General features: G+C 35.4%; 1 protein-coding gene across 8 annotated transcripts in view; it reads right to left on the bottom strand.

The window, feature by feature from the left end:
• Positions 1 to 14,034, bottom strand: part of SREK1 (splicing regulatory glutamic acid and lysine rich protein 1) — a 54,547-nt gene extending 40,513 nt beyond the window's left edge. For 2 of the 8 annotated variants that reach the window (XM_022596244.3, XM_022596247.2), the window contains exons 1-3: positions 13,713 to 14,033; positions 6,005 to 6,138; positions 167 to 282 (exon numbers count right to left, since the gene is read on the bottom strand). In XM_022596244.3, coding sequence (XP_022451952.1) covers positions 167 to 282; positions 6,005 to 6,138; positions 13,713 to 13,870 — 408 coding nt within the window. In that variant the 5' untranslated portion in view covers positions 13,871 to 14,033. Of the gene's footprint in view, positions 1 to 166; positions 283 to 568; positions 3,880 to 6,004; positions 6,139 to 13,712 lie in introns of those variants that run through there. The other 6 variants (XM_089908921.1, XM_022596245.3, XM_089908925.1 and 3 more) reach the window with 6 other exon arrangements.
• Positions 14,035 to 14,494: the final 460 nt, after the last annotated feature.

The raw sequence follows: 14,494 nt of genomic DNA, 5'->3' as shown, positions 1-14,494 counted from the left end.
AAATTACGCAGACATTTCGAATCCTCTCCATTTAAAAACACAAATACTTAAAATAGAAATAGCTTTCTAAGCTCTTAAAAAAAAAAAAAAACTTTCTAAGCTCTTTATTCAACCAATTACACAGTTAAATGATCACTCCCTTTAGAAGAGGGTGTATCATACTTACTGTAGTTAAGGGATTTGGAGTCGGTATGGGAAGCAAGCCTGCACCAGGCATCAGACTTGTCATGGTTGGAGCAGGAGCCAATAGAGAGAGAGCTTTGGCTTCCTCTGGGATTTTACCTGCAGAGGCAAGTTCCAAACATTAAAGAAAGCAGAAACACCACACAAACTTTATACTATGATTTTACAATTACCCTTGCACTTAAAAAATAATAATAATAAATGAATCTATCTATCAGATCCATATAAAGAAATAAATAAGAACTTAAGTCTTTCCTTTTACCCTGCTCTACTAGGAAAAATAAAAGTGAGCAAAACTTCAAAGACTAACAATCTCATTAATGGAATATTATTTTAAAAATTGAATAATGTAGACAATTATTTAACACTTTGAGCTATGGGTCACCTGTACTGGAAACTTAATGTTCATGAACCAAACGATATCAAGCATGGACGCTTTCCCAGGACGGTGTTTTCGCGGTGATCGTAAGTTGTGTTACACATGACAACCGTTCGTGTTGGCTGCATCACTAATAGCACACAGAACATCAGATACAGAAAAGAAGAACATTTTTTAAAGTTTAATCCCCAGAAATGGCAAATAACCAAATTAGTCAAAAAAAAGAAAAAGAAAAAAACAAATATGTGCGAATTGAAATCTGTTCCTGAGTGTCCCTATCCTGTTAATTGAAACTACCTACTTGTGATGCAAACAATTTTGATAACCTTCCAAAAGATCCCATTTAATTTCAAGTAGACAGAAAAAACCAAAAGCCTACCACATGTAATCAGCTTCAATTGGAAAGGAAGCCTACACCCATTCAGTTAATAAGGCATCTCACCAACAATGACAGAGATGACTAAAAGAATCCAGTTCCAAAGAATATGCCTTGGGAAACTGCTAACATTTTTGAAAATGACTAACAAAAAAAAGTTACCTAGTCTCAGGAATCTTCTTATATTACTGACTTTTAGAACCGATTTATGTATACTTATCTGAAGAGGGGTGGTTAATGCCTAAATGTCTTGCTTATAAGCGTCCTAAGTGCCTAATAATAACAACAACAATAACATTAAAATAACCCTAGACACTAAGAAAAAGAAATCCCTACGACTAAAAAAAAGGAAATTTACTCTGAATTAAGTCTATCAATTTGCCACATTTAATTACTGAATTCTAGTCAATTAATTTTGATAAGGGCTGGGACTTTCACACATTTTTTCTGGTCCTTTCTCTCAACCTTCCCAAAAAGAAAATTTCTAAAAAGTTGACTACGTATAGCAATTTCAGAACTACTCATAATTATGTGGTATTTGGCTACATGTTTCCATTATGAATTCTTCAAAAGTAATTTAAAGTACAAAGTCACGCCAAATTGAAAATAGCATATGGAGTAAATTTTCAAAAAAGCACCATGTGGGGTTTCAGTGGTAAAAATTCGACTTAACACAACCACATGTGCAGGGATAAATCTCTAAAAAAATTATCTGAATATATTTCTAAACATGGATGGAATTCAAGACGAATTTTAAAACTTGCTTTAAGTAGTGGTTACACCTTATTTATAGAAATACAGAAATCACATTTTATTAGCTTTAGCAAATGCCTACTTATTTCTAAGCTTTGCAACATCTAAGTCTATATTACCTTAATTTACTAATTTCAAAAACAAAGTCATTTTATTATTTCAGTAAATTCTGCATAAGCACTGATTTTAACATGCATTAAGATTAAAAGGCAGGAAGGCCTTACTGAAGACATCAAATAACAGTAATTTATTTTGTATTCATTAGTTATTAGCATTAAGACATTTATCTGTATACTCACATATACTATTTACATCACTATCAGACCTGCTTTATCTGTTAAAAATAAGTATTACTTTTTTAATATTTGTAAAACCTGTACACATCTTGATAAGTCAACTGAGGTCCTAAGGTACAAACCCTATGCTTCACTACCCTAATTTATGCACCTCAAAAACAAATAAAGAGTTCCAATCTAGTAATGTCCCCAATTTAATATTACCTGTCCATTAAATAAGCAAAACTACCCACATGAAAGACCACACAAACAACATGGGTATTCAATACAGGCCAAAAGTTGATTACTTAACATAATAAAGTCATTCAGTGTTGGCTTAAAAATAGTATCAGGAGGTTGTCTGCCTCTCACTGTCTCTCACAGTATAATAAACTATTATAAGTATTAAGTCTAACTAAAAGCACAATATTTTTTACTTATTCTAATTACCATTAAAGATACTTTAAGAAAAAAGTTCCATTGCTTAATTTCCAGGATAAAATTCTACCAAATATACCCTCCAAATACTATCAGAGTGTATAAAAGTATAAAACAAATAAGCATTTAGCATTTTTCCCGAACTGTACTCATCAAAGACAACTGAGAGAAAAAACAGTGTCTCTCACTCATCCTAATCTCAGAATCCATTTAGAAACTAGTAATCTCTGAACATTTTTCAACAAAAAAATTCAAGCAAAAAAATACACACACAAGTGTAAGTATTCAACAGTTTCTCAAATATCCATTCCCCACCTAGGTAATTAAAAGTGTTTTCAAATCAAAGAAATGCTATTTTCTATAATAAATATCATAAAAGTGAAAAGTCTCCTCTTGTCCTCTACCCCCAGAATGTTATAAGAAATTTACTTATTTTCCTTGATGATTCTGTATGCCTAAAATTCTAAGGGAGGAGGACGAAAATTAGAAGCTATCAGTTGGTCTTTATGAGAGATGCAGACTTGGGAGAAAACTGCAAAAATGTTACACTGAGATCAAAACGTGTTCCTAAGAATCTCATCAGTGTTTTAGTGTTTTGGGAACAAAATGTACCTGATCAGTTTATAAACACCAATTAAGACTAGCATTGAGCTTCACGAAACCATATCCTAATTTACTGTGAAAATTTCTTTTATGTTAAGGATGAGCTCTACTAATCACCTCCCAATATAATTTGCAATGCAATGTTATGAACCCTTAATGGAATACCATTTACAAAGAGCTGGAAAACCAGCTCACAAGTTAAAGTGAAAGAGATTTAACAAAACAAAAACAAAAACAAAAAAAAAAGGGACAAAATAAAGAAAAAGAAATGAAATTAAAGTAAAACAATAAAAAACAGAGACAGGGCGTCCATCTTCTGCGGTTCAGACTCCGATCTCATTTCCCCAATGAAGGTTTCACTTGACGGCAGGTTTAGTGGCATGGCAAACAATGCCTAACTCAGGCAAGTGTAACAGGTCTGCCTTGGCCAGTCTAGTCATCTAATAATGCACAAATATCACATAGAGAAAACATACAAAACCAAATTAATAGTCAAAATCCATCTACCAGAAAATGTGGACATAAACTTATGACTGATGATTAGGCTGACACCCTTATTATGTTTGACCTTATTTTTTTCCAAGTGTTAACATTTATAAAAAGAAATCTGAGATGCACGCAACAACAAAAAGAGGTCATATTTGGACGAGTATAATGAAAGTATATTTTATTTTGAGGTGGCATGTTTTATTAACAATAGCTAATGCTTAATATGTACGAAACTATTACACATCAAACATTACTTAAACGGCTTAGGATCTCACAGTACTACTGTCTGCATTAAAAAAAAACAACAGCAAATTGAAAGAAACTGAAAAAAACTTCTTACAATTTTTTTCTATGGTTTTCTCACTTCTTTCATAATGCTGTTTCTATAACATCAAGGAAAGAATACAATCAGTGAAGTAAACAGAAGACTGCTTACAGCACATCTCCTCTTACAGAACTTACTCCACTGGAACTCTTTCCTTTGATTTATTTCAAACTCACTTTGCTATCTTTTTTAACACAACAATACATTATTACTTTGCTTGCAGTGCATAATCAGATCTTTTAACAACTCACTGTGACATTCTTCAGGTTCTATAAATTCATTTTTGTTGTATTTAATGAAAAATGTGTATCTGAATGTTTTTCCAATACAAATTATTTTATAGGTTAGTGTTCTAAAATACTTAAAAGTAAACTGGAATAAAAATATGCTTGAATTTTCACGTTCAAAAATAGCGAAATTTTGTCTGTTTGTTAATAGTAAAAATATTCAAAAGCCATTATAATAAATGTGCATTTATTTATTTCTATCAAGTAAAACAAACAAAAAGGAACCTCTACATGCCCATGATCTTTAACATTTATGACAAACCATGGTCACTTCTCAATATATGAAAAATTTTATGGGAATATAGCAAGGTTCCAACAGAGCAACACTAACAAAATTTTTCCTTCCAGTTCAATAATAAGCTAAAATCACACAAGATACTGTGCTGCTGGTGGCATAATTTTTTGATACAATTAACACTCCCATTTAGTAAAACTTCTACCTGATTTATTTTTTCCCATGCAGTTTACTTGGTATGAAATTGGTATGAACTTGGTATACAGAACTAAATCATTACCAGCTCTTTTCTCACCTTGTTCTCCAATTTTGGGGTCATTGTCCCCTTACAGATTAGTAGATAAAGATAGATTTAGCAAATAATTAACTTTAATTCATTTTTTATTTATTCTACTATATTCGCTATTATTTATTTTATTCTCCCTACCCCTCTCTAACCCCTAGACATGGGAAAAATACTTTCAAATTTATCTGAAAAAATCCAGAATGTCCTATTCTGGGACATCAAAAATAACAGAGTCATACTCACTGTATCTGACTAATGTTTTTGACATCCCAGAACAAGCATTCTGAAATATGCATAAAACCTTGAAAATGCAGCAAACTGTTTATTATACAGTATTTTAATGTGAGCCTGGTTTCTAAAAAAAGTTTTAAAACATGACATATGAAAGCTCCTTAAATTGTTTCAGGTAAAATTTTTATGTTGTAAAACAGTTACCACCAGCCACCAGTGAAAATATATTTTAAAGACATTTAAATTATAATAACCCAATTCTAAAATCCATGTACACATGTCATAGTCAGTGCTCTGAATAAAAGTTAATTACACACCAGAACTGTCAAATTCAGCACAGCCTAGTATAATGAATGTGAATGGCTCTGCAAATAGAAGTTACTAAAAAAATAGGCATTAATAATAATTAGCTCTTAAAGCAGGTTATGTCATAAAATTTAATGAATTACTATAAGGCCTTTGGCCTTGTTTCCACCTTCAACAACTATTTCCTCGATGGAGGCTTTGGAAAATTGCTTTCCATGATTTTTCTTCAATTAATCACCATCACCGCCACCCCTCCCTCGCCCGCAAAAAAAGCCAGCAAAATTAAAAGTAAATTCTAGTTGCACAGCAAATTACACTGAATGTAAAATAATGGTCTCAGTAACAATTAAGGTAAATTACCTTAAGAAGATACTTTAAAGCTTAAATTATGAATATTGTTCTTAAACATAATAACTACCTAACCCCCATTTGGTGAAATGTGTACACTGTTTTTATTTATGCAATATCTTTAATAGGTATACACAGGGGCAAATGCTTACTTATTTACACATTTTAAATAATGTCCTCTACCAACTTAATATTTTAATTTCAAAAAGCTTTCTTTACAACTTGCAAACTGAATACAGAAAGTCAAAGCAAACCAAAGAAGCCAAGTAATTTATAAATTTTTAAATGTTTAGCTATAAAATCTCAAATATACATAAGTAATAAATTAACCATTTTAATATATTTTATTATTATGTAAAATCCTTTCCACCTCCAAATTTCATTCTTACACACACACACCATATCTACTTGCCAATTTCTAGGAAAGCCAATGGTAGTAACAGACAGGACAGAGATTAAAATAACTGAAAAAAACATGTGAGATACTAACCTTCTGCACAAGGAACAACTATCAGAGCTCTGTCAATAAAAACCGTGTTAGTTAGATGCTGGGCCACGCCAACACTTGATGGATCACGAAACTTAACATAACATACTTTGGAAGAAAAAGCAAGAGGTGCGTTGCTGCAAGATAAAAAGAAAAACAATTGAACTAATTAACATTTGGTTGGTTTTCATTTAAAATTTCTTACTTATATCTTTACATAATCTTACAATCAAGGCAGGAATTTTTGTTGCTAAGGATCATTAAGACATGAAATAGCAGAACTTAGTCTTTTAATGGTGATTTGCTGCAATGACTGAAGGCACATCTAAGCAGGCCTATAGCCTTATTTGTTAAAAACCTGAAATTTAAATTAATGCCTTCTTAATCTGAGTGAAATGTGAAAACAGCTGACTTAACCCAAGGATGTCCAATCAGTGCATCATCATCAATAGGCAAAATCCCGTTTCATAAAAAAGCCCCAATCCTCAAGACTTCAAATTTTCTAACTACTTCCAACCCTCCCTAATGTGATTCCTGGCATTTAAATCACTAAAAACTTCACAACAATCTTAGAAACAATCAGATAACCTGGAATTAAAATTAAGGTCTTTTGCATATACTGGCCTACTTCAGGCCAGGCAGCATTGTGATTTTCCAGACAAAAACTTTTACAAACAAAATTTTACATATTTTATATGCAAAAGAGCAAAGACTCTTATAAATTCTACTAGATTTAATCTAGGCAGGACTATAGGAAAAAGAAGCCAGACACAGCACAGATGAAAGCAATTTTTCCACAATATGACTCCATCGTGTTAGATTCCAAAATACACTATCCTCATAAAGGATCATTTTGTCAACCTGCCCATAATTATGTTCAATTAAAGTCTGTAATTGTCTTTAGCAAATAAAAAAAGACACTAAATATACAGCTAATGTTTAACATAAATGTACAATCCTTTAAAATATTAAGTTTTTCACACTAAAAAAAGATCATTTGAAAAATACTAAATATGCACTGTGCAGCAACAATAATTTACTTTAGTTTACAAAACAGCTCAAGGAAGTTCACCATAATCCTAGACCTAGTAAATGGCAAAGATGAGATTTAATGTCTAATCATCTAATTCCAAATCTCATGCAACCTTAATTATTCAATTAATCAAGAATTTTAAAGCCACTTTAATGTACTACTTAATTTGTAATTCCATAAATATTCATTTTTTAATTAAAAAATTACATACAGCAACAAATCCAGCTTGCTAACGGCTAAATATATTTATGATATTAACCAAACACTAAGATAATAAAATATATTTGCATTTAGAACTTTAAACTATATATATTATTAACATAACTAGTCAGGCTAGCAAAAATAAAAGTAAAACTCTACCTCTTTCTCACCCAACCCAACTCAATTCTTTCCTGCCTAAGGCCATCTGATTCAGGCTTCAAGCCAGTCCTCTCCAACAACCTCCCCCTACTCAACATGTAAGTCAAGCACTTGTACTTGCCATGAGGTAAACACATCTGCATCCAGACTTAACTCACCTATACATTACCAAGTCACCAATTTAGGCCTCTCCAGAGCTCTAGATTCCCAGATCCAAGTGCCTGCTGGCATACTGCACGGTGATCTGTCAGTCACAGGACCCACCCTTGAACTTATTCTTAAATTCATTACCCTCCTTCTGCACCAATCCTGCCCTTTGTCCTAATTTCATATCTCAGTTAAAGATACTACCTCATTATCTAAGTCAGAAATCCGGAAGTTGTTAATGAGACCATCATTAGTACTGTTCTCCAAATATTTCCAAATCTCCTTCTGGCTACGTAATAAAATTCTATTTCTTTTTTCCTTGAAGTTAGGTGTGGCCGTGCAATTTGCTTTGGCCAATTAAATGTGAGCATAATTGACATGTGTTCCTATTCAGTAGCCTTAAGGGCCACTGCTCAGTTCTTTTTCTCTGCCACAGTGACCAGCAACATCAAAGAGATGGGTGGCTGATATACCAGCTTCATCCCAGAATGAGTGACTACAACGAGTAGAGTCCCCAACCCCACCAGTTTAGTATAAGAAATAATCTTGTTTTTATCAAACTACTGAGATTTGTGGGTTGTTTCCATCCGTGACCCTTCCTTCTTTTTCATCCTATTGGTCTTTAAATCCTCTGAAGACTGCCTCCCAAATAGTTGTCACACTAATTCTTTCAACAGTCTCAGTATCAATGCCTTCATTCAGGCCCTTATCATTTCTCACCTGGATTACTACAATGGCTCCTAACTAATCACACTGCCTCCAATCTCAACTCCTCCTTATTAAAAATCTTCCACAAAAGCTGTTAGAGTAATCTTTCTAAACCCTAAATCTCTTCATGTCATGCAACTGCTTAAATTTCCTCAGACACCCTTCTTTTCTTGCTTCATCATTTAAAAAATCCAGGCATAAAAATACTTGTGGTTCCCAGAACACATCCTGAACCATCTGGGCCATCTTTGAACATGTTGTTTCATTTGGCTATGATGTGCTCTCTTACTGCCTTTTTGAACAGTAATTCCACTTTTCTTCAAGGCTCAAGTTTCGAAGTCTTCTGGAAAGCCATTTTAAAATATCAAAGTGACTAGGTACCCCCTCCTGTATGTGCTACCAATACATCCTATATACTTTCAGCACAGTTTCCTTATGTGAAACCCTCAACAGATCTTTCAAGCTTTCAGACACAACTGATCAGCTACATGACACAAGGGCTTATTTCACTGGCTAACACGAAACCTGTAATTTGGGTGGCCTGACCAAATGAACTTGAAAGTCACTTAGAGTAAGGGCTTGGGCCAGATGCCACATGAGTACAGAATACGTCTGAAAAGAAATTAAGCACATACACAGAAACAAACTGAGCTGACAATAAAGCCTGACAGGAAGGGGCAGATAGTCGCCTTGGGTGTTGATACCCTTCTGGTTCCCAGTCCCAGTTCCCACGAGGCCTAGTCTTTATTCTTCTACTCAGGGAAATCTCTTTCTTTTAATAATGTCTCTTCTTGAGCTAGATTAGGTAACACTGTTTCTGTCCTTTGCAACCAAAAAAAAAATCTATGATTACAACTAAAGCCCTAGCAATTTCAACAAGAATACTCTCTTTTAGCACTTGAAGAACCTGAGAAGCCACCACTGAAACTGTATTTCCTAAATTGACAGATCCTTTTGTGAAAGGATGGAAACCTAAATCATCACTGTTGAAAACTACAAACATTTCCAAATATCCCTACTTGAAAACCACATCATTTCAAATTTAAAACATCCACAGGAATAAGAAATGTGAGCCTGGTTGGTAAACCACACACTACTTAGAGTTGAGAAGCCCAAAAACTGGTTAAAAGACGCAGATCTGTTCTGAACAGCATTATAGTAAGAGCATGGATCCTAGTGCTATAAGCAATTTTTTTCATCTTCATCGCCAATTACCTTCCTTAAAATAGAGAGTAAAAGCAACACAGTATTTACTTCATAAAAAATGTAAACATATGAGCTTTTCAGGAGAGGCAGTAACACTTTTATTTTGAATATTATAGGCTAAAATAATACAGTGGCAAGCCTATAGATATCTCAGCAAACAAATGTGTATTTACAGATTTATAAATCAGTATATTACCAAATCTTATATTTAGATCTTCCTCTCTAGTATATCTAGGCTATTAAATAAAATTTACTTTTTAAAAAATTAAATAGGATTATCATTTTCAAATTTAACTCTGACCTACACTTTTAATTTTTAAAAGGGGTTACATATTCCATTTGGTCTAAATGTATGCCTCTAAAGAAAGTAACAGTACTCAAACACAGCAGATTTTACTTTGACCCCATTTGTTGAATCAAGTTTTGTTTTGTTTCTTTAAATATAAAACCTTCTACAATCACTTTTCAAACAAATCAGAATTTCTCACTGGGAGTTTAATGGAGAAATCACAGAACCAACTTTTTGAGCACCAGTTAAATTTCTTAGACCCTAACTGGTTACCTTATTTTTCACTAAACATGGTGATGGCACTGTACAATCTTTTAAAAAATCAATGTGGTAATACTATGTCCAATACTTTATTATATTAATATACATCCCTTGAGGATCTATCAAAAAAGATACAATGCAAAACATGGACAAAGTATATAGCTTTATGTATGGAAATATTAACTGACACAATGTATAACAGGGTTTCTCAGCAGGGCTCCAGTGATTGTCTGGATGCCACAATTCTCCTTTCTGTAAGACTTCCTTATGAATTATTGACACTTACCCACTAAATGCCAGAGGCCCTCCAATCACTGTGGACAATCAAAAATACACATTTTTCAAATATTTCTAGCTAAAATTCAATGACAGAATTTCAAACACACATACACACTTGAGACATCAGCCTTTAAATATTACAATAAATAAAACACAACAATATGAAAAATGCTTACCACAGGCTGAGTGAAAAAAGTTTACAGTAACGGTGTATAAATCCTTTGATTACACTATATTAAAATAAATGCATGTAAAAAGGACTGGAGAGAGGTTTTGATAGGGTGATAGGATCACTGGCAGTGTACCTTTTTCTCTATTTCTCCTGATATGACAATATTGGTTATATTAATTTTAGCTAGTTGACAGCTTTTACCTTATTAGTACTTTTAAAGACCAGAGAAGTGAAGAAAACCAGCAAGCAAAAAAAGAAAAAAAAACCCCGCAAGTGTTGATGTTAGAAATCAGGCCAGGATTACCCTAGGGGTATTATGCACTTGAGGGGGGAGATGAGAACTCCTAGGGCACAGAGAGTCCTATCTGGGTGCTGGATGTGTTCACTTTGTGAAAATTCAACAAGCTGTATACACTTATCCCTGCACTTTTCTGCTCCTTATACCTCCATGAAAAGCTTACTGAAAAAACAACAAAGATTTCTTACCATTGTAAAAAGGTTTTCATGATGTATGAGATTCCCTTATTGAGTAAAAAGTTAAAACAGAAATTCTGGATATTTATCATCTGGTAGCACTAATAAGAATTTTTAATATTTACAGTGAATGTTTACACCAATTCTTAATGTTTAAAAAGAAACTGAATCATGGCCTCATGCCAAAAAAAATTAAATTTAAAAATCTGAATTTTCGTATTAGCAACCAAATTCTTAAAATGTTAATGAGAAACTATTCTCACATTCTATTAAAGAAATATCATTCCAAATTTAAAACAAATGAATTTCTACTCAGCTTCCAAAGATTAATCATAAAATACTGTTTCCACAACACTGCAAAATAGAATGATCTGTCTTCAATACAACTACTACTATTGCATTTTTATGCACTTCTGCCCAAATCTGCAAACACATCTTTAATATAAGGACCAGGTTATGACAACTTCATTACAGAGCAAGCAGAAAACATGCCATTAGAAAAGCATGTAAATACTTGTGAAAAACAGGAATAGGGACTGACTGCCTTTAAGAAAAACTGGTCAAGGATTTTGCCTAGCCTATATGTGTTATATTTATGTTACAATTTTGCAAAATGTATTACTGTTTGTGACACAATAATTCTATATTAATGCACTGTTTAAGTGACGAGCTTTTTTATTCTCTGACTTGTAAACTCCAAGCAACTAATACTTGATTTCAAAAAACAGCCCATTATTAAATGTCAGATGATAACTGGCAGCATATTGCCACCCAAGTGCACTTTTCAACTATGTAAGTGGTGTTATGTTGGCAATGAAGAATATTCTGTGATATATTTCTTCTGCCCATGAGACATCTTATTATCACAACCTTGAAAGCAAGGTTAGTTTACAATCATGTACAAAAATATTTTACTATTTGATTCCAATTCTTTCAGAATACAGCACTCCTCCAAACAGTTCTCAATTATTAAGAAATGTTCTGAGCGCTTAAATGAAGAGAGAGCTGAAAGCACTTTCAAAGTTATAAGATATTCAAAGCTATACATGAGATGGCTAGTCAGTAAAGATACATGTGCATGCCCTTATGAAGCATCTTTGACAAAACTGTATTACCGAATCTATTCATGTAGAACCAATTTATATAAACCCAGATAAGTCATTCTACAACACAAACTACAAGACAAAATATTAATGTCATGAAAAACTTTTAAAAAGGTGACTTGGAAAAAAAATAAAAGGCGACTGGGAGGGTGGAGGGGTGGCTGTCCTAGATTAGAGATAACCAAATGCATTGAGTGATCTGATTATATTCTAGATCAGAAAAAGAAAATGGAAAAAAGGCATTATCAGTATAACTGAAGAAATTCAGATGTTATATTTTAATCAATGTTAAACTTCTTGGATGCGTTAATAGCATTGTGGTAATGCAGGAGAATGTACTTCTTAAGAGATTCACATTTAAGTGTTGAGGAATGAATAGTCATGGTGTCTGCAACTACTTTTAAAAGCATGGGGGAGGGGAGGGTTGTAGGGGTGTCTGTGTGTGTAGGTGGGGAGAGGGAGGGGGAGACACAAAGACAGAAATCAACTGTGGCAAACTATAAATGCAGATGAAGGGAACATGGGAGTTATTCTTTAGCTTTTCTGTATACATGAAATATTTCAAAACAAAAATGAGAAGAAAAACTTAAGTAAAATTTAAAAATCCAAACACCAACTTTTATCAACATCTATACAGTAACAATGCAATATACTTACAGAGAGAAAACCGAAAAAAATAGGTCTACATGCATCACTATGAAACAAACCAAAAAGTCAAAGAAAAATTTTTTTAAAAAGGAGAAAAATCCTGGGGAACTACTATCCCTTCCTTCAAAGGATTTTGACAAAATGAACAAAATACTGAGAATTTTCATATTCTAAGCTCTAGCTTTAAAAAGTTTACGCCTGTAAGAAAGTAAACAACCTTCAAACCCCTTACAAATTCTGTGAGTAGATAGTACTGTACAAGGGAAATGTTACTTCAAAATACACTACTTGGGAAGTGTCTGAGAACTGTGAATGCCAGTCCAGATCTGGACTTTTAAAAGTATACAGCAGGAGTAATCCTGTACGGACTATTACTTTTTCTGAAAGGTTTAGGACGGTGTGACCTTCTAGGAGGAAATTTTAATCCGTTGCCAAAAGGGTGAACAGACATGATCTTTAACAACATGGATGGGCTCGGTTAAATGAACCAAGAAGATGCTAAATTTGTGAACACAGGCCTAGGGACAAATTTAGGCCTAACTCCATCTGTCATCAGCTGCACACTTCCCCGTCAGCAACAACGGTCCGACACTGCGGCACTAAGAACTGGACAGCTTATCAGGCGCAGTCTCCGCGATTTGCCATTGCAAAAACGCTATCAGGAGCTTGCCATGAGGACTACCGCGGGCCCACCTGCGGCCATCTTAAGTTCGGGAAAAAAAAGAAGGGGAGGAAGGGCACTGAATTCGAGGACCCGGCGGCGACCATAGCCCGGAAAGCACGAAAAAGGCAACCTCTCTAACTCCTCTTTAAGGGTTCTGTGCAGAGGTTAACCCACCAAATACGACTAACAAGGAAAGCAGGAGCGTGGGGCCCGGGCCGCGGTGCCCTAATCAAACATGGGCACCAAGGTAAACCCGGCGGTCACGTGACTGACACCGCGCGCCCCCGTCCGCGCTCTCCCCCATGCCTTGGTTCCCGAGGTCTCTCTAGCGCCCGCGCCCCTCCCCCAGCCGAGCTTGAGCACTTACTCCGGGGGGTAGAGCCGCAGCTCCTCGATTTCTCCTAGGAAGGAAAAAAGCGTCCGCATCTGCTCGCTGGTCACCGCCGACGACAGATTCGTCACCTGAATCACCGCCGTAGGGGTGAGGCCGAAGCCTAAGCCCAACCCGAAGCCGGCGCTGTTCATCCCGACCCCGCTGCAGCTGCCTGCCTCCCCAACGTCTACGACGCGTCAGCGACGAAGCCGGGAAAGCGGAGAACGCGCGGCCGCGAGCGCGCCCCCGCTAGCGAATTCACGGCAGCGGGCAGGTCTAGCCGTCCATTTCACAACTCCCCTGCTCCCAGGGCTGCGCGCGCCAGCCGGAAGCGTCTCCCCGGCAACCCGGCGGATCTCGCGGGGCTTCGGCCTGGGGCTCCCGGGTACCTGAGGCTGTTTCTCCTGCTGGACTTCTCCCTGGCTAAGTTTTGATTGAGTTTTTTCCCGGCCTCCACTCGATCAGTTTCTTGTGCTCCTGTAAACGTGGGAGACCCACCTCTTTCCAGTCTTTATACTAGATAGGACTGGGGAACCAAGAGGCCTGGCCTGCTGGTGCGGAGCTGTGAAGAAGGAATGACTCGAGCATCGCAGATCAATACTTGACCGAACTATAACGTGTCATTATAATATACAGGCAGCTCCCTCGCCCCGACTATTTTAAAAAATTGGCCGGCGTCCTAATTGTGAAAAAACTTGGGAAATTTTACAAAACCTGTAAATTTTGAAGGAATTAAGGAAGGAAGCAGTTAAGATGAAGGCTATGCGGTTGTCGTT

Source organism: Delphinapterus leucas, chromosome 3, assembly GCF_059928025.1.
Source record: "Delphinapterus leucas isolate spDelLeu-1000000601 "Yukka" chromosome 3, BTC_Dleu_Yukka2, whole genome shotgun sequence".
Taxonomy (NCBI): domain Eukaryota; kingdom Metazoa; phylum Chordata; class Mammalia; order Artiodactyla; family Monodontidae; genus Delphinapterus; species Delphinapterus leucas.
This window is presented reverse-complemented; position numbering and strand designations above follow the sequence as displayed.